The 23,858-nt window shown below is 43.6% G+C and overlaps 1 protein-coding gene across 2 annotated transcripts in view; it reads right to left on the minus strand.

Moving 5' to 3' along the window:
* RORA (RAR related orphan receptor A) overlaps positions 1-23,858 on the minus strand; it is a 503,282-nt gene that overhangs the window by 31,598 nt on the left and 447,826 nt on the right. For both annotated transcript variants that reach the window (XM_044279864.1, XM_044279865.1), the window contains one exon: positions 6,074-6,159. In XM_044279864.1, the coding sequence (XP_044135799.1) occupies positions 6,074-6,159 (86 nt within the window). The remainder of the gene's footprint in view (positions 1-6,073; positions 6,160-23,858) is intronic.

Consider the following 23,858-nt stretch of genomic DNA (forward strand, 5'->3'; position numbering starts at 1 on the left):
TCTCAAATGGTCCATCAAAACAAACACATACCTCCCCTCTCGCCGTGTCATCCAAAGGCGGCTCCCTCAGTCATTCTCCTTAACCCCTTCCCTCTTCCTAACCCGTCCTTATCCATCGACCCTTGCGGCGATACCCCCGACGACCCGCTGGCCCCCGTACCCACAACCCTACTATCCCCCGTCCCCTTCTGCCGCCACTGCCCCACTACTACCCGTTGCGCTCCTGATTCCTGATCCTTGTAAACTCCACGCCGCCACCGGTGACCTCATCCCTGACCCCGTACCCACCAACCCTTTCACTAACTTCCATAACCCCAAACACAACATCCCCCCCCCCCCCCCCAAGACAAGCAACCGTTAATGAGGTTTCCCCACATAACTCACCTGGCTGCATGGATGCTGTGATTCCACCAGCCGAATCGTGAAGTAGTGGAACTTGCCGGCGCTGGTCTCCCCTCTGGCTGTCCTCAGATCTTCAACACCGCCTGTGCCCCCTCTTGCTGCTGCCGCTGCCAGAGCCTGCATATCTGCAGCTTCACCACTAGAGGCCGCCATTGCCAAAGCTGGAGCCAACTCTGAGCCAGCCACGCGCTGCCTGATAACTGTACCCAGCACAGGGCCGCCATCTTGACCCCGCCGTCCTGATGAAGGAGCTTGGACCTCTCTCCCACGCCGGGCAAGGTCCCGGCCCACCTGCCGATCCCGGTCCCGAAGACTGTATCTGTCCTGTCTCCCCCACCCAGGATCCCGCCTCACTACAGAATTCCTCCCGGCACACGACCGCCTGGTTAGCCTGTTCCTACCTGCGGCGTGTGCCGAAGGGTCCCTGGAGGGGACTCCTCTGGACTAAGGCGTGCCGAAGGCCTAGTCCTCAGAGGTTGGCAAATAGGGGAAGCCGCGGAGGCCGAATCCCCCCACCCCGGAAGCAAGCCCTGCACTGAAGCCTGCAACCATTCGGATCCCCTTCTCTTCGCTGCCGCCCACAGCTGCGCCAGCAGCACTTCCACTGAAGGCATCCTGGGAGAGGAACAGCTTACACAAGAGGTACGCAGCAGCTCTGACAAGGGCTGCTGCAAATCTGCTGTCCCCACAAGATGGCCCTTTTCCCGCCTTTGCCACCCTATATAAACCCTATACCCCTCCCCTAGCACACCGCCCTCCACCAGCCCCGCCAATTAACCCCATAGGTCCCGAAAACTCCACTCCCTCCAAGCCTCTGTCATGCCAGGCCTACCCCCCGGCCTGTACTGGAATGAAACTCATTAACTTAGCGAACCATGCCCACATTTCCACCTACTTTTCAAAACTGGAGTGATGTAAAAGTGCAAAAGGTCACCCAAATTTTGTGCAAAAGCCTTATTATATGCAACTTTTTGAAGACAGAATTTGGACGTGCAGGCCTTGATAAATTCCCCCAGCTGTCTCTGTAGTTTAATGGAGGCAACTAACCTACAGTCAAAATCCCACTCCTTAATAGGCTTTGCTCCAACAATAAACCAATATCCAACAATAAGAAACAGAACCCCTCCCAAGACCTATGTCTAAGCCCTCTCACCTAACCAATCAAGCACTCTGCTCAGTTCAGAAGAGGGCAAACTCCCCAAACAGCTGTATGCAGATGGGTCCACTTTCCTTTTGGAGAAGACTCTTGGTTTGGCTAATATCTTTAGTCATGTAGCAAGGGTCAGTTAGTGAGTACAGGATAGCTACCTCCACTACAGTGGAGATGGCTTTCATTCTCTTGAAAGAAAGCTAATCAGCACATCCTTTTTAAGGGGACATTGCCTAGGAGGCTATTAGACTCCCTACTCCAGCTTTGTTGCGTTCGACAAGGAGAACTAGTGCCCCAAGACAGCCATGTAAAACTGGAGACACACAGAGATACAGTACAGTCCCTAAGACATCTTGCAGCAATGTGTGTAATATACTTGCTATCTATTACACGATGCTCTCCATATATCAGGAATATACTGTATCTTTCAAGGAGTATAACATTTACTTTCAGACAACCCTTGTCAATCACCTTTCTAGTCTAAAGCTTAAACTGCAGTTCAGTGTTTCAGAAAAAAAATTGTTTCTTAAAGTGTAACTGCAGGTCTATTTTTATTTGCAATGTATAGGGGCAGTGATACTGACCATTTTTGTAATAGACTTTAATTACTGAAATTGTACATTTCTATTAGAAAAATAGCTCGGAAGTGGCCCATTTTGAGCCTCAGCAACGCTCCTCTGTCTTCTGTTTACATAACACAGTCAGTGTTAGCAAGTCTCCACTGTTATGTAAACATTAGACAGAGGAGCGTTGCTAAGGCTCAAAATGGGCCACTTTAGAGCTATTTTTCTACTAGAAATGTACGAGTTCGGTAATTAAAGTATATTACAAAAATGGTTAACATCACTGCCCCTACACATTACACAAATAAAAATAGAATGACAGTTTTACTTTAAAGCTTTTTCCATACATCCAGAGTCAGCTTTTGGCCTTGTTTACTACAGCCTAGAGCTCGATTTAGTACTGTTGTTTGTCTATGAACAGACTTTTATATGTTTTTACAATAAGACTTCTTACCTGATCAAGGTAGTAGCGGGTGAAAGGGGGTTCCGATGCTTAACACTAGGGAGTTGGCTAGAATATTTGATTGTTTTAGTTATCAGCCAAAAGGATTTTAGCATTTAGTTAGCGGTAGAATCAGGATAAATGTACACTATATGGAGAAAAGTATTGGGGCACACTTCTTAATCATTGAATTCAGGTGTTTCATTAAGTCCTATTGCTACAGGTGTATAAAATCCAGCCCCTAAACATGCAGTCTGCCCTTACAAACATTTATGAAAGAATGGATCATTCTAAAACGCTTACTGAATACTGTAATAAGATGCCACCAGAGCAATAAGTCAGTTTGTAAAATTTCTTCCCTCCTAGATATTCCACCAATAACTGAGAGAGGTATTATTGCAAAGTAGACGCATTTAGAAACCACAGCAACTCAGCCACATAGTGACAGACCACGTAAAGTTACAGGATGGGGTTGCCGAGGGCTGAGGAACATAGGAGGAAATGTATTATTGCCCAGCATTTTACGCCGGTCTGGAAGATATGCCTAACTTATGATGAGGCACACGTCTCGTCAGAAATTAGGCGCAACCTCTGGCAGTCCATGAGCCAGGACTGAAATCTACTGCCGTAGATTTTAATCTTCTTTTATCCCAGAAAACTAGACTGGACTCTTGTGCAATGGAAATAATGAATCACACTTCTGTCGTTGGCAGTCTGATGGATGAGTCCAAGTTTGATGAATGCTGGAGAAAATTAGCTACCCTGTATTACATCGACCAAGGCATTTGAGGGGTTAAAAGTCTGTGCAGGTGCCATCTTTAAAAAGACGACATGCCTATGAATTTAGAATGGAACGTCATCAAAGCTCCTGTACTGTAGATGTAATGCGTACGCCTCTCAATACTTACAAATTAGGAAGATAAGGCCTTTTCTTCACTCTTTTCTATGCGGCGGATGTTTAGGAGAACACAGAACACCTTAAAATATGTTCTCAACCAGCTCATTAGGCTGGATTCACACACCGCGCCTGCCACATGCAGAGCTGTTATAACACATTTGTGGGCCGAATGCAAAGGTCTGATGAGTGGGCATTTTTCATATATAAATGAGAATTTTGATCACAGCTATTCAAGGTAGAGATTGGAGAACCTGCCATATGCTGCAGCCAGAGATGGCCACCCCCAGGCCACTGTATACAACGGGCATTAACCAGTAAGTTAACTATGCAGTGAACCACCTCACTCTGTGACTACAATGCTGCTTGTGCATGTTATTCCGCTTTCTTCTTAGTCCATACTGCAGTTCATTCAGACGCCATTTCTTGACTCTTCCTGAAACAGCAAGTGACTTATTACGAACCCACTTTTTGGATCTATCCTCCATATTTTGCCGGCATCTACATTCGGGAGAGTCACTGTTTGGGTAAGCAATCATAGAAACAGCACTCATTATCATGGTCTCCACATCGTGACTAAGGGGTCATGCACACGGGTCGGATGTGGACCCATTCACTTTAGTTAGGGGCACAAAAGATGCGGACAGCACCCCGTGTGCTGTCTGCATCCGTCTGTCCGTTCCACCTGCAAAAATACAGAACATGTTCTATTCTTGCCCGCTTTACGGACAAGTATAGGATAGTTCTATTATGGATCGGACGTTCTGTTCCCCAAAATGCGGAAGGTGCATGAGCCCTAAGTGATCTGTGTTTACAGGTTGCTGTAATTTACACTCCAGTCAAAATAGATGCAACACAAGAATGGAAGGAAGAGCCAAACTGTGCATTCCTTAAGGGGTTGTCTCATCATAGACAACAGGGGCATATCGCTAGGATATGCCACCACTGTCTTATAGCTGTGGGTCCCACCGGTGGGACCCGCAGCTATATCGAGAACGGAGCCCTGCAAGGTGGTGGCTGGAGGACTCCGGTCCGGCCACCACCAAGCCAGCTCCCCCCATAGAAGTTATAGCGCGGCCCCCGCTCCTATTCATTTCTATGGGGCTGATGGAAATTTCCACATGCGCCATCTTGGAGTCCCCATGCTCTCCTCCGGGGACTCCAAGATGGCGCCCGGCTCGGGATGTGTAAAAGCTCAAGTTCTTGCGAATCTCGCGAGAACTTGAGCTCCCTCTCCCTGGCTAAGAGTGAGGCGCTCTGATTGGATCCGCTCGCAGCCAGGGAGAAGATAACCGCGCCCAGGAGAAATACAAATCCACGCCTAGTATAACCAAGTCGCCTCATTAGCATATGAGGCACCAAAAGATACAGGGACCACAGCGGACGAACAGGGGGTTCTTTAGAGAAAAAAAAAAGTGCCAAGACATCAGTGGGGGCTGCACTATACGGTAGGATAATAATTAGATTAAGGATATCCAGGTGAAAGGTCCTCTTGAACGCTAGCGTAGAATAGAGCTTTGTGTTGGACTACGAGCTTTCTAATCCAGAAACAAAAAGCAGTTGTTGCATCCCCTCCCCCAACGCTGTGACCATGCCATACAAAGTGCCTGCAGCAGCCAGACAAAATTATCAGAGAAGAAAGCACTGCTCATGGCGAAAGGATTTCTAAGGGCTCATGCACATGAATGTTTTTTTTCCGTTTTGTTTGTTTTTTGTGCCGCATATGCGGGCGGTATCCATATTTTGCGGATTCGCAGTTTGCGGGCCGCAAAACAACCAACGGTCGTGTGCATAAGTCCTAAATCTGAGATCCATCCTTTAGGTGCATTTACATGTGCTGAGCTAAAGCCGATTGTCTGGAAGGAAGTGTTCCTTCTCGACAGTCGGCTCCTCGTTCAGTGGGGGTGATTTACATGCAGTGATCACCTCCACAGTATGAGGATGTGTGATCACTATTGCCATCGCTCATCCTCATACAGATGCATGGTTTCTGGGCAGCAGATCCCTGTTTAGACCGCACAATCTGCTGCCCAGAAAGGATCATTTAAGTGCCTGCACTAACGATCATTTTACCCGATAAATGAGCGTTTCGCTCATTCAACAGGTGATCGGCTGCACCATTACCCGGGCAGATTGTCGGGAACGAGTGTTCGCAGGAACGTTCGTTCACTATAATCTTCCCGAATAGCTGTACGTGTAAGTCCACCTTTAATCATGTCGGGGACGTAATCCAGAATTAAGATTGGGACAAGTGTCAATACAACTTTATAAATTTCCCTGCATAGCTGGCTATAAAATAATCCACCTCTGAACAGAATGGGGGAGATTTATTAAAACTGTTGTACAGGAAAACTGGCTTAGTTGCCCGTAGCAGCCAATAAGAGTCCACCTTTCATTTTCTAAAGGAGCTCTGAAAAATGAAAGGTGGAATCTGATTGGTTGCTATGGGCAACTAAACCAGTTCTACTTTACACCAGTTTGGATAACTCTCCCCCCACTATTTTCCCTTCTCGTGTATCACTGCTGCTCCTAAATCTTATTCTATCACGTGTTCAGTCACTGACTGCCTATATGGTGGGCTCAAAATAAAGACAGTATTTCAACGTTGTCACATACTGTACCTTACAACCCTCGCAGGTGATGACCCCGTAATGGATCCCTGATGATTTGTCTCCACAGATTTTGCACGGAATTATTTCGATTTGAGCTGAGGAATGAGAGGAGAGAGCAGAGTTAATTACCTTCCATTTTAATAGATGTACAAGATGAACCCATACTAAATATTCCAGGCAGCGACGTGAGCCTGCTCCCCCCCTTAGGGCTCCCATCTAAAATTATAGTTGCTCATTATCAAAAGGCTTTTGGGTAATTAAAATGGGTCAGACGAGGTGCCAAAAGACCTAGAACATATACATTTATGCATAAATATACAAATTTAACTATGTGGTAATTCAAGTATTAGGTTAAGACTGGATCATATAAGGAAGGAAGTAACCTTGGCCGTCCCCGTCTGACAACATCTTAACTATGGCATGAACAGGTATTTGTTTCCTCAAAAACACAGTGACGGAGGAGCTGTCACCTCTCCTCACATGTCTGTTTTTGTACATATATTTGTTTCTCATAAAATAACAATTCTGCAGCATTTTTTCTAAAAACTTTGGGCTGATAGGTTCATCCGTTATTCATTCTCGAAATGTATGACTAAATTCATAACTGGCCGTTACGTCAAGGGGCGTGTCCCTACACAATCTGGCAATTTCGGCACTGATTGGACAATGTCAGGCACCCCCCAACTTGTGACACTCAGCTGTCAATTCATCATAGAAGATGGGCCGGCACTGCGGTTTGCACCTGATGCGCGCGTCCAGGGAAGGCGTCCCACTGGTATAAGATGGACCGGCACTCACTATCTTGACAAGTTTCGGCTCAAGTCTGAGCCTTTTTCAAACTGCAATTTGAGCCAAAACTAGTCACTGATGATGCTATTATGCTTTGAACAAAAGTTTCTTCATATCATCAAGAAAGTGAGTGTCGGTTCTTCTTCGCTTTACAGCTGTCCATTTATTCATATTTCTAGGAAGAACAACAGAGGAAAACACAAGCTAAAGATGTTCTAGAGTTGTTATTTTATGGGGAATACAGATATTTGCTGAAATAGACTTGTCAGGAGAGATGGCAGGTCCTCCTTAAGCAACATACAAAATTACGCATAGGTAGCCTGTCAGAAAAGATAAGAGTGATGACCTGCGACTAGCTTTCACTGTGTTTGGAGCGTTCTCTCAGATAAAACCCATCTGCTAATCTGATTCACTGGCATGTCCACGATTGTGTCTGGAGATTCTCAACAGAAGATATGTGTCCGATCTCAAAGGCCGACATTTTCTGTAATGGTTGATAACAAGGAGCGCAGGCTCTAGTGTGCCTCTAAATTCCCGTGCACCAAGTGTGTTCTTCTTAGTCTAAATTATTGCCAAGAAGATATAAACCCTTCCAAAGCATATATTTACCCATTCACATACCAGGAACTGAAGCGAACATCATTGCTATTGTCTATTGTTGAAAAGGCGACAAGAAATTCAAGCTTTAACAAATCTCAGCTGACCCCGGGACTGACAGGTAAAGGATAACCCCGACTATACAAACAATAGAGCAAATGTTATAGATGTCTCTGTCTACAAGCCTAATAGCTCTGCAGTATACAGTGAGGAACAGAAGTATTTGAACACCTTGCGATTTTGCAAGTTCTCCCACTTAGAAATCATGTAGGGGTCTGAAATTCACATTGTAGGTGCATTCCCACTGAGAGACAGAATAAAAAATAAAAATAAAAATCAGGAAATCACATTGTACGATTTTTAAAGAATTTATTTGTCTTGCACTGTTGAACATAAGTATTTGAACACCTGAGAAACAGAAAGAATTCTGGCTCTCAAAGACCTATTACTGTGCCTTTAAAAAGTCCACCTCTACTCCACTCATTAATCTAACTTAGTAGCACCTGTCTGAGCTCTTTAAAGACACCTGTCCACCCCACAACAGTCAGTCAGACGCCAACTACTACCATGGGCAAGACCAAAGAGCTGTCAAAAGACACTAGAGACAAAATTGTGGACCTCCACAAGGCTGGAAAGGGCTACGTGGCAAGGAGGAGATCTGTGTGGAGGAGTGGGCCAAAATCCCGGTTGGTGTGTGTGCAAACCTGGTCAAGAACTACAGGAAACGTTGGACCTCTGTAATTGCAAACAAAGGCTTCTGTACCAAATATTAACACAGATTTTATCAGGTGTTCAAATACTTATGTTCAGCAGTGCAAGACAAAAAAAATCTTTAAAAATCATACAATGTGATTTCCTGATTTTTTTTTTTTAATTCTGTCTCTCAGGTGTGAATGCACCTACAATGTGAATTTCAGACCCCTCCATGATTTCTATGTGGGAGAACCTGCAAAATCGCAGGGTGTTCAAATACTTCTGTTCCTCACTGTATATACATATATACTCTATATATATATATATATATAAAATGGCTGATCATATCTAATAGCCTAGTCCCAGCGGACCCCATTTGCGGCTGGTAATCAGTCATCATGGTGAGAATGTATGATGTGTTCGCCATCACACTGCACACTGATGATGAATACGCTCTTTACTGAGATGCTGAGTATCTTCACACAGATATTAATCACGCTGCTCTCTAGGATGATGCACAGTTACACTGCTAATGAAGAAATCCATTTGTATAATGATCCAGAGCAGGAGAACACACTACATAACACGCCCGCTGCCCCACATAAAATCATGGTGCAAAGTACACTCATCATGATGGATGCACGCAGAAGATCCTGATCAGTAAGACAACGCTCTGCCGGCACCGTACTGAGTCCTAGGACTCCAATTACCTCATGGCATTTGATATTGTGCAATTGCACAGTGTACATGGCATTTCATTACTAATACACCAGGATTCATTATTACTACTACCCCTTCGTGACTATCGCTGCAGCAGGAATTGAAACCTTCGTCTGGCAATGTCCTGTGAAGACCAATCTTCACTTTCAGATAAACCATATCCTGCGAGCAAGTAAACCTGCAGAAGCACAGAGCAAGCACTCTCCGGTATCATATTGTGCCCAGTGTACCTGCATTCTGCAAAAGTAAAAGGGAATGCAAAGAACCTGACTGGATCGTGGAGGTTCATTCAGACAAATGGGAGAACGTTTCCCCAGATCTCCAAACACACACATGGCCACTTAGTTCATCTGAGCAAGGATGAGTTGTGAATTGATGGAGGAGAGTATGTCCTGCCAAACACCTCTGGCCACAGCTTATCTCCCTTGAAAACAAAGCAACAGGCATGTCGAAATTCGAACATGCCCAATCCTTTTCTTTCCTGTCATCTGCCGAACGCACATCAGCTAAGCATCAACTACACATGAATAGAATATATCTAAGACAGGCAATCCTCACTTGAAATCATCCAGAAAGAATGCACCCTCTATACAAGCATTTATTATGCAATAATTGCATCCGATTACATACAATTTAAAAACAAGATATAAAAATAATAAAATTGAAAAAATAAAAATAGTAATCCTAAATGGCGCCAAAAAAGCGATATTGCTACCAAATATATATCAATTTGATGTCAATATATATACTGGATCCACTATGGGTCTACAGGACTCACTACAGGGCATTTCTGAGATCTGACAGACAGGGAACAGCCTGCCGGGTCTCTATGGATCTGGCATTGCCTGAAAACTACATGATTGCCGACCGGCCCCATTGATGGCAACCCGGCCGCAACCTAGAAAATATGCCGAGAATCGTCTAGACTAAAACCGCTGTGCACAGTGCAGATGTCCATTTGCCCTAATGTCACAGGGAGCTGGCATTCCGCGCATATAGCGGAGGGAGGACGCAGCCGGAGTCCTCGTCTCCATGGTGACCAGGGAGCGGGGAGGACTGTCCTCCTGAGCGTGGCCAGTGTCCTCCGTCCCCTAGACAACGAGCAGCAGGGGATCTGAGCGCCGATAATAATGAATCGACGCTCAGCTGTATTATGTGCAATATGAGTTGACCTCAGCTCTGTTTTTGACCTCAACCTTGTGACCTCCTTGGATTTGACGTGACCTCTTGGCTTCTGACTTTGGATTGTATTGACCTTGTTGTTGTGTTTTTCCTGCCTGATCGTTTTTTCCGGGGATCGTATTTTCTGACGTTTAAGGTAAGTTGTATTTTCGTTTACGCCCTCATTATTAGGGTTCCGAACAGCAAAGAGTAGGAATAATTATTTGTTTGTTGCAGGGGGACCGATAAGAATGGGCCCATTCCCTCCCCACGGACTCCCCTTGTCTAGCTTCTGTGGAAGCATTTTTTCAGGCCTTAGGGGTACTATATGATAAACCTGATAAGTCAACTGTGGCAGAATCTCAGTTGAAGTCTCTCACTCAGGGGGACAGACCGGTGGAGGAATACTGCACTCAGTTCCGGAAGTAGTGTGTTCCCTCTGGCTGGAATGAGCCAGCGCTTAAGTGCCAGTTTAGATCAGGGCTCTCTGAAAACCTTAAGGATATGTTGGTCAGTTATCCCTGCCCTGACACCTTAGAGCAGACTATGACTCTAGCTGTTAGACTGGACCGACATATTAGGGAAAGGCAACGAGAACATCTGACCTTTCCACAGGTGGTGGTCAAGCCAGACTCCTTACCCATGGGAGTCAAGGTAGAGAATTATCCTGGAGAACTCATGCAGCTCAGAATGACCAGAAGGGATCAGTGACGTCTAAGGGGTGCCTTCCTTTATTGCCGAGAATTTGACCACTGGATACGACAATGCCCTAAGACTCCTCTCTCCCGGAGATCCTCACGGCCGGACATCTTGAAGGGTAAGGTACTCCCAGAAGTGGTTAAAGAGAAAGTATTAGTACCGGTGGTTATTTGGGTTCTTGCAAGAGTTCTGGGAAGGCATTTATTGACTCTGGGTCCGCTTCTAATTTTATTGACCATAATTTTGCACTTTCCGTTGGGGTACCCATGTTGTCTCTTCCTAACCCTATCCATATTATTGCCATTGACTCTACTCCTTTGGTGGGTGGAACTGTGGAATTTTGTACTCCTTAAGTAACCTTGACTGTGGGGGCTTGTCATACTGAAATCTGTTCTTTTTTGATACTAAAACATTTACCCGTGGAGGTAGTTTTGGGCATGCCTTGGCTCCAGATTCATAACCCAGCCATTAACTCGTCCACGGGTGATTTAGAGAAATGGGGACTAAAATGTAATTCATACTGTCTACCTGTTATTCAGGCTGGAATCACTACTGAGTTGAAAACTCTTCCCCCATACATCAGTGACTTCGCTGATGTTTTTTCCATGTCCGATGCAGAGTTTCTTCCCCCTTATAGACCAAATGATTGTGCCATAGATCTAATTGCGGAATCTAAGTACCCTAAGGGTCATATTTATAATTTGTCCAGTCCTGAACGGAAGTCTATGAGGGATTATTTGAAGGAGAGTTTGCAAAAAGGTCATATTAGACCCTCAGTGTCTCCTATGGGGGCAGGATTTTTCTTCGTTGAGAAAAAAGATGGGGGATTGAGACCTTGTATTGATTACAGAGAGATAAACAAAATTACTATTAAAAATCTGTACTTTTTGCCGTTGATTCCTGACCTGTTCAATCAAGTTCTTGAAGCTCACTGGTTCACCAAACTCGATCTCAGTGGGGATTACAATCTCATTCGAATTAAGGAGGGGGATGAGTGGAAAACGGCCTTTAATACCCCTGAGGGCCATTATGAATATTTAGTAATGCCATTTGGTTTAAGTAATGCCCCGGCGGTTTTCCAAAATGTTATCAATGATATTTTTAGACAATTTATTGGTAAATTCATGATTGTGTATTTAGATTATATTTTGATTTATTCACCTGACTGGGATTCTCACATTAGCCACATTAGACAGGTACTGGAGGTTCTTTGTGAAAACCAACTATTTGCTAAAGGTGAAAAGTGTATCTTTGGGGTACAGCAATTTTTTTGGGGGGGGGATATATTGTCACACCCCAATCCTTTAAGATGGATCCAGGAAAGGTGCAGGCTATTCTGGAATGGGTAAGACCCTCCTCCCTTAAAGCATTACAACAATTTTTGGGTTTTTCTAATTATCGAAAATGTATTACTTTTTTTTCTGTTATTGCCAAACCTCTCACCGACCTAACCAGGAAGGGGGCAGATCTAGTGAATTGGTCGCCAGAGGCCAGAAAAGCTTTCAAAACACTCAAGAGGTGTTTTGTTTAACGCCCCAATATTGGTTCAACCAGACCAAGAGAGGCCTTTTGTAGTTGAGGTTGATGCCTCCGAGGATGGGGTAGGAGCAGTACTCTCTCAGGGTTCATCAACTCTCACTAATCTGAGGCCCTGTGCGTTCTTTTCTCGTAAGTTCTCTTCCACTGAGAGAAATTATGATATTGGAAACCGAGAGTTACTTGCTATTAAATGCGCCTTTGAAGAATGGCGTCATTTTTTGGAGGGAGCTCAACATTGTATTACGGTTCTAACGGATCATAAGAATCTATTGTTTTTGGAATCTGCTAAGCGTTTGAATCCCAGACAGGCTGGGGGGGCATTATTCTTTACACGTATTAACTTTTGTATTACTTTCAGGCCACAAAGTATATATATCAAGGCAGATGCCCTATCCTGGAGTTTTTGTGCTTTTCTATCTCCTGATACTCCACCAGATTCGATATTACCAGCATTGCGGCTTTGGTCTCCTCCGATCTGACGACTGAAATAACTGCGGGACAACACATGACTCCGGTACAATCCTCAACTGATAAATTATTTGTCCCTGGTCATTTACGTCTCCGACTGTTGGATGAGTGCCATAATTCTGTGTTTAGCGGACATCTGGGTATTAATGCCACCAAGGAACTCGTCTCCAGGTTTTACTAGTGGCCCACTTTGTCCAGAGATGTCCACTCATATGTGTCCTCATGTGAGTTATGTGCCAGGTCCAAGACTCCTAGGTCCCGTCTGGTGGGTGATTTGTGACCGCTGCCCATCCCTACTAGACCTTGGTCCCATATCTCCATGGATTTTATCACCGACCTACCGGTTTCAGAGGGTAAGTCGGTGGAATGGGTGGTTGTTGACAGATTTAGTAAGATGGTGTATTTTATTCCTCTATCAAAACTGCCCAATGCTAAGACCTTGGCCTCCCTGTTTGTAGATCATGTGATACGCTTACACGGGATCACAGAGAATGTGGTTTCGGATAGAGGCGTTCAATTCGTTCTTAAGGTTTGGGAAGGCTTTTTGTCATAAGTTTAATATCTCTTTGTCTTTTTCTTCGGCCTTTCATCCTGAAACCAACGGTCAAACTTTGAGGTGTTATGTCTCCGACAACCAACATCGGTGGGTGGAATATTTGTCTGTGGCGGAATTCGCCATTAACAATCAGGTAAATTTGTCTACTGTTAGGTCTCCTTTCTTTTGTAATCTTGGTTTTCATCCGAGATTTAGTTCAGTTTCGCCATCCTCCTCGCAGGTTTCTGAAGCTGATGTAATAATTAAAGAACTGTGCACAGTCTGGGCCCAGGTTCAGTTGAACCTGAAAAAAGCTCTGGAGATTCAAAAAGTTAATGCTGACAGGAGGCGCTCACGAGGAGTGGATTTTGGGTTGGGAGATAAAGTGTGGTTGTCTACCAGGAATTTGTCTCTCAAGGTACCTTCAAGTAAATTTGCACCGCGCTTTATTGGTCCTTCTGAAATCATTAACCATGTCTTTTTTAAGTTACGGTTACCTGACTCCTTTCGTATCCATAATGTTTTACATAAAGCATTACTCAAAAAGTACGTATCATCTGCATCCCCTACTCAGGAATCTCTGTCGCCAGTGGAGGTTGCTGGCCAACTAGAATTTAAAATTTCTAGAATCCTTGATGTGAGAAAGGTCCGGAATTCATTGCAATATTTGGTTCACTGGAAGGGTTATGGTCCTGAGAAGAGGTCTTGGGTACCAGCTAGCAAGGTGTATGCTAAAAGGTTGGTAAAAAATTTCCATTTAGCTCACCTGGAGAAACCCACTCCAGTCATTATGGGAACGGTGGCCCCTCGTGGAAGGGGGGGTACTGTCATGGGGAGCTGGTGGTGTGCTCTTCCTTCTCAGCGCCGCCGGCATCCCGTGCATATAGCGGAGTGAGGACGTGGTCGGCGTCCTCGTCTCTATGGTGACCAGGGGACGGGGAGGACCCAGCCACGCATGCCTCCTCAGCGTGGCCGGTGTCCTCCGTACCCTAGGCAACGAGCAGCAGGGGATCTGAGCGCCGACAATAATGAATCAGCGCTCAGCTGTATTATGCGCAATACAAGTAATGTGATGCTGGCCACGTCACATGACTCACCTGTAGGGGTTATTTAAACAGGCAGCCTGCTCACCGCAGGTTGCCTGTGATTGGTCTTGCTACCCTCGCCAACATATTGTTATATTGTGTACTCTGTGTGTTCTGACCTCAGCTATGTTTTTGACCTCGACCTTGTGACCTCCTTGGATTTGATGTGACCTCTTCGCTTCAGACTTTGGATTGTATTGACCTTGTGTTTTTCCCTGTGTACCTCTGCGTGACCTCCTGGCTTTGACTTTTGCTTCCCTGACTCTGTTCACTGTTTTTCCCTCTTATCATCTTTAGGCCCTGCACGTACAGTACAGACCAAAAGTTTGGACACACCTTCTCATTCAAAGAGTTTTCTTTATTTTCATGACTATGAAAATTGTAGATTCACACTGAAGGCATCAAAACTATGAATTAACACATGTGGAATTATATACATAACAAAAAAGTGTGAAACAACTGAAAATGTCATATTCTAGGTTCTTCAAAGTAGCCACCTTTTGCTTTGATTACTGCTTTTCACACTCTTGGCATTCTCTTGATGAGCTTCAAGAGGTAGTCACCTAAAATGGTCTTCCAACAGTATTGAAGGAGTTCCCAGAGGTGCTTAGCACTTGTTGGCCCTTTTGCCTTCACTATGTGGTCCAGCTCACCCCAAACCATCTCGATTGGGTTCAGGTCCGGTGACTGTGGAGGCCAGGTCATCTGGCGCAGCACCCCATCACTCTACTTCATGGTCAAATAGCCCTTACACAGCCTGGAGGTGTGTTTGGGGTCATTGTCCTGTTGAAAAATAAATGATGGTCCAACTAAACGCAAACTGGATGGAACAGCATGCTGCTGCAAGATGCTGTGGTAGCCATGCTGGTTCAGTATGCCTTCAATTTTGAATAAATCCCCAACAGTGTCACCAGCAAAGCACCCTCACACCATCACAGCTCCTCCTCCATGCTTCACGGTGGGAACCAGGCATGTAGAGTCCATCCGTTCACCTTTTCTGCGTCGCACAAAGACACAGTGGTTGGAACCAAAGATCTCAAATTTGGACTCATCAGACCAAAGCACAGATGTCCACTGGTCTAATGTCTATTCCTTGTGTTCTTTAGCCCAAACAAGTCTCTTATGCTTGTTGCCTGTCCTTAGCAATGGTTTCCTAGCAGATATTCTACCGTGAAGGCCTGATTCACACAGTCTCCTCTTAACAGTTGTTCTAGAGATGTGTCTGCTGCTAGAACTCTGTGTGGCATTCACCTGGTCTCTAATCTGAGCTGCTGTTAACCTGCGATTTCTGGGGCTGGTGACTCAGATGAACTTATCCTCCGCAGCAGAGGTGACTCTTGGTCTTCCTTTCCTGGGGCGGTCCGCATGTGAGCCAGTTTCTTTGTAGCGCTTGATGGTTTTTGTGACTGGACTTGGGGACACTTTCAAAGTTTTCCCAATTTTTCAGACTGACTTTTCTTTAAAGTAATTATGGCCACTCGTTTTTCTTTACATAGCTGCTTTTTTCTTGCCATAATACAAATTCTAACAGTCTATTCAGTAGGACTATCAGCTGTGTATCCACCTGACTTCTCCACAATGCAACTGATGGTCCCAACCCTATTTTTATAAGGCAAGAAATCCCACTTATTAAACCTGCCAGGGCACACCTGTGAAGTGAAAACCATTTCAGGTGACTTACCTTTTGAGAATGCCAAGAGTGTGCAAAGCAGTAATCAAAGCAAAAGATGGCTACTTTGAAGAACCTAGAATATGACATATTTTCAGTTGTTTCACACTTTTTTGTTATGTATATAATTCCACATGTGTTAATTCATAGTTTTGATGCCTTCAGTGTGAATCTACAATTTTCATAGTCATGAAAATAAAGAAAACTCTTTGAATGAGAAGGTGTGTCCAAACTTTTGGTCTGTACTGTATATAAACTAGGGACTGCCGCCAAGTTGTACGCTGTCAGTTAGGACGGGTCGTGCAAGTAGGTAGGGATAGAGGTGCTGATGGATTTCAGGGCTGCACTCTTCCCTCCCTTTCGTGACACCTAAAATATATGAACAACAATTATGCTGATGGGAAACCCCATTTAACTCGAAGCTCCAAAATCAAATTTAGTTATAGTTATATGAATAAAACTCCTTAATGTAATCCTAAAGTAATATTTCTCCTAATGTACATTTCCATGTTTGAATATAAGATGCACTCTGTCAAAATCTTATTGTGATGCTTTTAACTGGTTAAATTTGACATTGCAGATTGTGCATCCCTACCCTTAACAGTGCCTTAAAAATACTGCATTCACACGACTGTGCCGTGTTTCGTGGTCTGCAAATTGCGGATCCGTAAAACACGGATGCCGCCCGTGTGCATTCTGCAATTTGCGGAACGAAACGGGCAGCCCATTATAGAAATACCTATTCTTGTCCACAATTGCAGATCTTTTTAGTGGGGCCGCGGAATGGAACAACGGATGCAGACAGCACATCTTTTGTGGCCCCACCATTGAAATTATCGGGTCTGTAACCATTCCGCAAAATTGCAGAACGGATGGGAAATCATTCATATGGTCGTGTGAATGAGCCCTAAGGAAGATGCTGAAACAGATGCTTTCTCGGTTATCACTTTAACATGTCCCTGAACTTTAAAAAAAACTTTTGAAATGTCATAGCGACATATGAAAGGTTTTGTATTGGTGGGGGTCTGAGTGCTGAGACCCTCACCGATCGCTACAACGAGGAGAGATAAGCGCTCACATATCGCACTTACTCTCCTTACTGCAGGAGACAGGCTCAATACAAAGTCCATGTGCAGTCTGCAGCAGCAAGGAGAGGCAGTGTGTGAATGTGTCTCTCTCTTCGTTCTAGCGATCGGCGGGGGTTTCAGAGCTTGGAGCCCTAAAGAGCAAAACTGTTGATACACTTTAAGGGGAGGTTCACACTTGTTGGATACGCTATGTATTGTGCATCACTGAGTTTTGGGAAGAAAATCAGCAGAGTATTACAGCATCAGCAAAAAATTAAAAAAAATGATTGAGATTTACCAAACCTCGTCCACATGTCGAAAAAAAAAATCTTCAGAAGAAATTGACTCGTGGTGTGGATTATAAATCTGCAATTTGGGTTTCCACTGTGGATTTCACCCTTTTGCAATGAAATCCACAAGGAGACTCCTGCACAGATTTTCCATGCATAGCGCGCCACTCTCGGCCTTCTGCTGTGCCCAATTACATGAATTGCAGGCCCTCTACACCGGGTGGTCGGAGGCAGGAGAAGTGGAATCTTGCTATATGAGATATGCTGTTTTACCATTCATGCTAACCTTCAGACGCTTCGACTCTAATCCAATCCCTATTTAGTGCTAACATACAGACATCTAACATTTATAACCACAGAGGAATGACACATGGCCATAAGTTTGCAGATGAGCACCCACAAGATGAAGAAAGGACAAAACTAGCATTCATGCTAATTTGTTATCATAAGACTCACATCTAGCAGATTAAAGGTATATGCAAAAGAATAATATGAATACATGTCATGCTGAGTCACGGCGTACCTTATAATCAAAACGTAAGATATTAATTACACGGTACATGTAATCATCCAAAATATTTCTTCCCTCCTGTTGTTTATGCAATGCAGTGGTAATAATAGTCATGGCCAAAGCCACATCATCACAAAGGGGTAGAGTTATCAAAATTGATGTAAAGGAGAACAGACTTAGTTGTCCATAGCAACCAATAAGATTTCACCTTTCATTTTTCAGAGCTCCTTTGGAAAATAAAAGGTGGAATCGGATTGCTTGCTATGGGCAACTAAGACATTTCCTTTACATCAGTTTGATACATCTCCCTAGGTGCCCAAGGCGTGGTTACTTACGGTTAAGGAGCCCAGCCACGCCCCCTGTGAAGGAGCCCAGCACCGCCTGCATCCAGGAATCTCCTCCTTGCTCACGAAGTTACAGTGCTGTAATCTCGCAATGCGCGAGCTACCGCATGCACAGTGTCGGCAAAGTGTTCATTCCCTTTGCTGGCATTAGCCTCAGTGAATGAACTGCGCATGCGCTAGCTTGCGCATCATGAGATTACAGCACTGTAACTTTGTGAGCAAGGAGGAGATTCCTGGATGCAGGCGGTGCTGGGCTCCTTCACAGGGGGCGTGGCTGGGCTCCTTACTTGGCTAATTTACATACAGTTGTGTTCAAAATTATTCAACCCCCAATGCTGTAAAGGGTTTTAGGGAATTTAGTGTACATTTGTAATTGTGTTCAGAATGAAATCTTACAAGGACTTTTTAAAGAACCAAATGCAACTAAAATGACATCAATTGTTTTTATAATACAGTATTAAATGTTATTTTTGTGATTTCTTCATTGACACAATTATTCAACCCCTTAAAGACTACCACTCTTAAGAACAGAGGTTCATTCAAGTGTTTTCGATCAGGTATTGAAAACACCTGTGGATGTCAAGGAGCAGCAATCAAGCATAATAAGCACCAATTAGGCAGATTTAAAAGGACTGTGATACTCAGCTCCTTCTAGACATTTACTGGTGTGTTTACAAACATGGTGAAGTCAAGAGAATGGTCCAGGAAGACAAGAGAAGAGGTGATTTCTCTTCACAGGAAGGGCAATGGCTATAAGAAGATTGCAAAGATGTTAAACATACCAAGAGACACCATAGGAAGCATCATTCGCAAATTCAAGGCAAAGGGCACTGTTGAAACGCTACCTGGTCGTGGCAGAAAAAAGATGCTGACTTCGACTGCTGTGCGCTACCTGAAGCGCAAAGTGGAGAAAAGTCCCCGTGTGACTGCTGAGGAACTGAAAAATGATTTGTCAGATGTGGGTACTGAAGTTTCAGCTCAGACAATAAGGCGCACACTGCGTAATGAAGGCCTCCATGCCAGAACTTCCAGGCGCCGCACCCCCTTGCTGTCTCCAAAGAATAAGAATAGGAGTCGACTGCAGAATGCCAAAAGTCATGTGGACAAACAACAAAAGTTTTGGGATAGTGTTCTGTGGACTGATGAAACAAAATTAGAACTGTTTGGGCCCATGGATCAACGCTATGTTTGGAGGAGGAAGAACAAGGCCTATGAAGAAAAGAACACCTTGCCTACTGTGAAGCATGGCGGGGGGTCAATCATGCTTTGGGGCTGTTTTGCTTCTACAGGTACAGGGAAGCTTCAGCGTGTGCAAGGTACCATGAATTCTCTTCAGTACCAGGAGATATTGGATGAAAATGTGATGCAGTCCGTCACAAACCTGAGGCTTGGGAGACGTTGGACCTTTCAACAGGACAATTATCCCAAGCATACCTCCAAGTCCACTAGAGCATGGTTGCAGATTAAAGGCTGGAACATTTTGAAGTGGCCATCGCAGTCACCAGACTTAAATCCGATTGAGAACCTCTGGTGGGACTTAAAGAAAGCAGTTGCAGCGCGCAAGCCTAAGAATGTGACTGAACTGGAGGCTTTTGCCCATGAAGAATGGGCGAAGATACCCGTAGATCGCTGCAAGACACTTGTAGTCAAGCTATGCTTCACTGTTTAAAATGCTGTTATAACTGGAAAAGGATGTTGTACTAAGTACTAAGATTGAATGTCACTTGGGGGTTGAATAAAACTGATAATGATGTGAGCACAGAAAAGACATTTGTGGTTATTTCATTATAAATGTTATGTTATATTTGTCTGACTTACAAGTGCCTCTTTGATTTAATTGTAAACAAGATGACTGAAATGATCAAAATCAATGTCAAACTGGCCGAAACACTTAATTTCAGTGGGGGTTGAATAATTTTGAACACAACTGTATCTATAAAATCATTTTTTAAACTAAATAAAAACACACAGAGCTATAGGACAGGTATATTGCGGACATTCTAGCAGAGATCTATCCGTGCATGTCCGCAGCTCTATAGGGTAAAACTAGGTGACAGATTCCCTTTAAATTCAGACTGGACATGTGCATGTAAAGGATAGTTTACGAAACCAGTCAATTTCAAATAAATCTGATTGACTGAGACGATTGTCTATATACTGTACCCTAGGGGGTGGGACCACCACAAATCATACATTGATGGTTTATCCTAAGGAAAGGAAATCAATGTTATGTCCTTTAATAATTTTATAACGGAAATGGAATTAACTTTAGTATACTTTGCGTTTCAGTTTCTCATCATTTTTAAGATTTCTGTTTCAGTACCTCAGATTTCTGCTTGCCAGCTATCAACAGAAAACTTCCTTAGATAAGAAGACATTGCAGTAGGAAAGATCTAGTTAGTGCCCTGATGGGACTTTTATCTTCCACTACATATGACGTATGCTTTGCTGATCTCTCTTTCTCTACATTTACATGTTTTGTTGCACCCAATGGAAGCATATAGGGTGTAGCAATAAAGGACATTCACTTACTGACAAGAGGAAGAAGCTAGCAGAGAGGGGACGTATACTCATGCCACTACTTGCACTTTTTTTTGAGAAAGGAACCTGGGACAGCAGACTGCAAGCCCTATGGGACACAGACATTATGTCAGAACCTAGTAATAGTGACTACACTTTTAAAAACTAGTATATATCAGTGTTTATAAGTGGAAACGATATTATAGATACATACTTCATAGTTAAAGGGTATTACCATCTTCAAGAATTGTGCAAATAGTTTACAGTAAGAATAGTCACTTACTAATGTATTGTCTATAGCTGAGATGCCTCTGTAAACTGATCTCACATATAGTCACATGCCCATGCTTCTAGTGTTTATCTCCTGCTTGTGTGACATCCCGTACAATGGACACATGGTTATCTACCCTCCACACATCACGTGCCTCTTATTTCCACTGCTTTCTGGCTCTCTGGATTTGTTTCTCATGCTGGGCAGCAAATAATGCAGAGTCAGTTGAGCATAACTACCATACAAATTGTAACAGAGGAAAGGAAATATGGGAACTGTAACACCTCACATTGATACCCCACCAGCATTAAAACAAAGGTGCAATAAAGTACCGGGAAAGACATTGAAAAATAATAACTTCTGAACTACGGTGGCATCATCTGGTGAACAGATTATTAAATGAACATAATTATAGCCTGAGCTGTGCATTTTGGTTTTGTGATTCATATAGTTTAAAAATAACCTTATTTTTTACCTTATTTTCAATAAATCTACTGTACATTAGAAAAACTCATATTGCCTAAGTCAGTTGCCACCCCACCCCTAAAACTATGACAAATACACTACAATTTACTTTAATAAATTAAATACCTCAGTACACAAGAGCTTACTGATTTAACTAGGCAACTAAACTGTTTTATAAGTATTCAGTGCTAATTATGACCAAGCATAGCGGTGTATGTTGAAACCGAGAGACGGCTTAGACCAAACAGCAGCCTAATGGTTGGAATCCAAGATTAATATAATTAAAGAGGACCTTTCATGTTTTTTTGTTAATGGAGATAAATACCTTTACTTGCGGGGTACCCCCCGCTGATGCTGCCACCCTGCCTGATTTTTTAAAGTATTTAAAGTATTAAGGTATTTATCTACATTAATAAAAAAACATGAAAGGTCCTCTTTAAAAATCATGGACAAAGTTCATTACGATTTGCCATTTTAGGACTGTGTGTTCAAATGCCAGGCAAACAAGCAAGTTGTAAATATGCGGGCTCTACCCACTGCCTACGGTCACACCCACATAACTGCTTTCCATATAATAAGCTCAGAATTACATACACTATAATTACAATTGCATAAGCAGAATATGTACCAGACACAATGTATCAGGAAAGAGAAGCATGTACAGACTAGCTCACGTTCTAGAGCTATATAATAGATCTATTGATAGATCTACCTACACAATGGACAATCTGCCCGGTTCCACAGCATAAATGTCCTCCAATTCAGCTCCATAGAACAAATATATTGGTCCCAGTAGAGAGAACTGGGAAAATGTCTCCTTCTTCTCTACGCTTGTTCTGTACAGAGGGCAATACACACCACAAACACTGGTATAAATGAGCTTGTGTTAAAAGAAATCTGAAAATATGAGCAGATCCTGACCATAGGAAGAAGATAGGAAAAGGAAGTATTTCGACAGTGAAAACCACTGTATACTGGATGGCGAATCCAGTATACATCCCCTGGTGGTTCCAGCTCTTAGCAGGGGAATGTATTAAGTACAGGGGTGTAGCTATAGGGGGTGCAGAGGTAGCAGTCTCTTCCGGGCCCAGGAGCCTGAGGGGGCCCAAAGACTCTTGTGCTGCATAAGAAGACACTGGTATTATAGAAAGTGCATACAGGTCAAGTTACACCTCTGGCTGGAGGGAAGGGGTTAGGTTAAGGATTTGGCATGGGGAGGTGCCGTTTCAATTTTTGCCTCAGGCAGCACGAAGCCTATGTGCTTCCCTGCCCCTGGCCACAAAGCACTAAGGGAAGGGGGTCCCAAGATGAACTCTTGTACCAGGGCCCATGAGCCTTTAGCTACACCCCTGATTAAGACTGGCGCTTCTCACTCCAGACTTGATTGCAAACCTCACTGCGCCTTGGGGTCCTCTGATGAGAAAATGAAATCTACTCCAGGAGGAGAGCTGCTGTATATTTCCGGTGTAATGCGGTTTACTGGAAATCAGTTGGGCCACGTAGGTTGCACTTGCAGCCTGCCAACTCCCGATGCCTTTTTGTAAAAGTGGCAAGGGAGGTGGAAGAGAGCACTTGCACCAAAAATTGCCCTATAAAAAACGTGATACATTCCCTCTTCAGGGTTTACTCTGTTAACCCTTTTGGGCATCTTATAGATTCTCTTGTTTCCAGCGCATATTTTAGCATATAAAGAAGAAAATATATCATATATGCATACAGTCTGTACACAGATCCTCTGCCTAATAAACACATCACTCTCATGGCTTTACTTAGAACGAAGGCAATGATAATAATCAGAGACTATATTAATAATTAATGTCTGTACACCGATAAAAATACTCCAGGGTAAATTCACCAAGTTAAATAGCTGCCCAGAGCCCTGAAACTAATTACAGTAATGCAATAAATTATTCTTTATATCTGATGCGTGCAGGACTGTAAAGTTCGATTAACCTTCAGCAATCACTGGCATTAGTGTGGGTATACGTTCTAAAGGTTCAGATCATAGCTTAAAACAAAACAAATCTTTAGCATACGATCTCAAGGCTTTGCTGATTCTAACATCGGTGAGTCCTATATTGGATACGGCTTTGAGAAAGTCATCCTTATACAAACGCCATCCATACTGAAAAACATTGGGGGAGATGTATCAAAACCGGTGCAAAGGGAAACTGGATTCACATGTTCCACCAATGAAAGGATCAATCCGATTGGTTTCTAGGGGTAACTAAATCAGTTTTTGCACCCCATCTTGATAAATCTCCCTCATCATGTCCAAGGTAATATTATTATTACTGATTTGGATCTGCACAATGTCCCTATGAGAAGGACAAAGAAACCTAGGTTCACATAGGAAATGTCATGGGGACAT

The sequence above is a fragment of the Bufo gargarizans genome, chromosome 2, assembly GCF_014858855.1.
Source record: "Bufo gargarizans isolate SCDJY-AF-19 chromosome 2, ASM1485885v1, whole genome shotgun sequence".
In the NCBI taxonomy this organism is placed as follows: domain Eukaryota; kingdom Metazoa; phylum Chordata; class Amphibia; order Anura; family Bufonidae; genus Bufo; species Bufo gargarizans.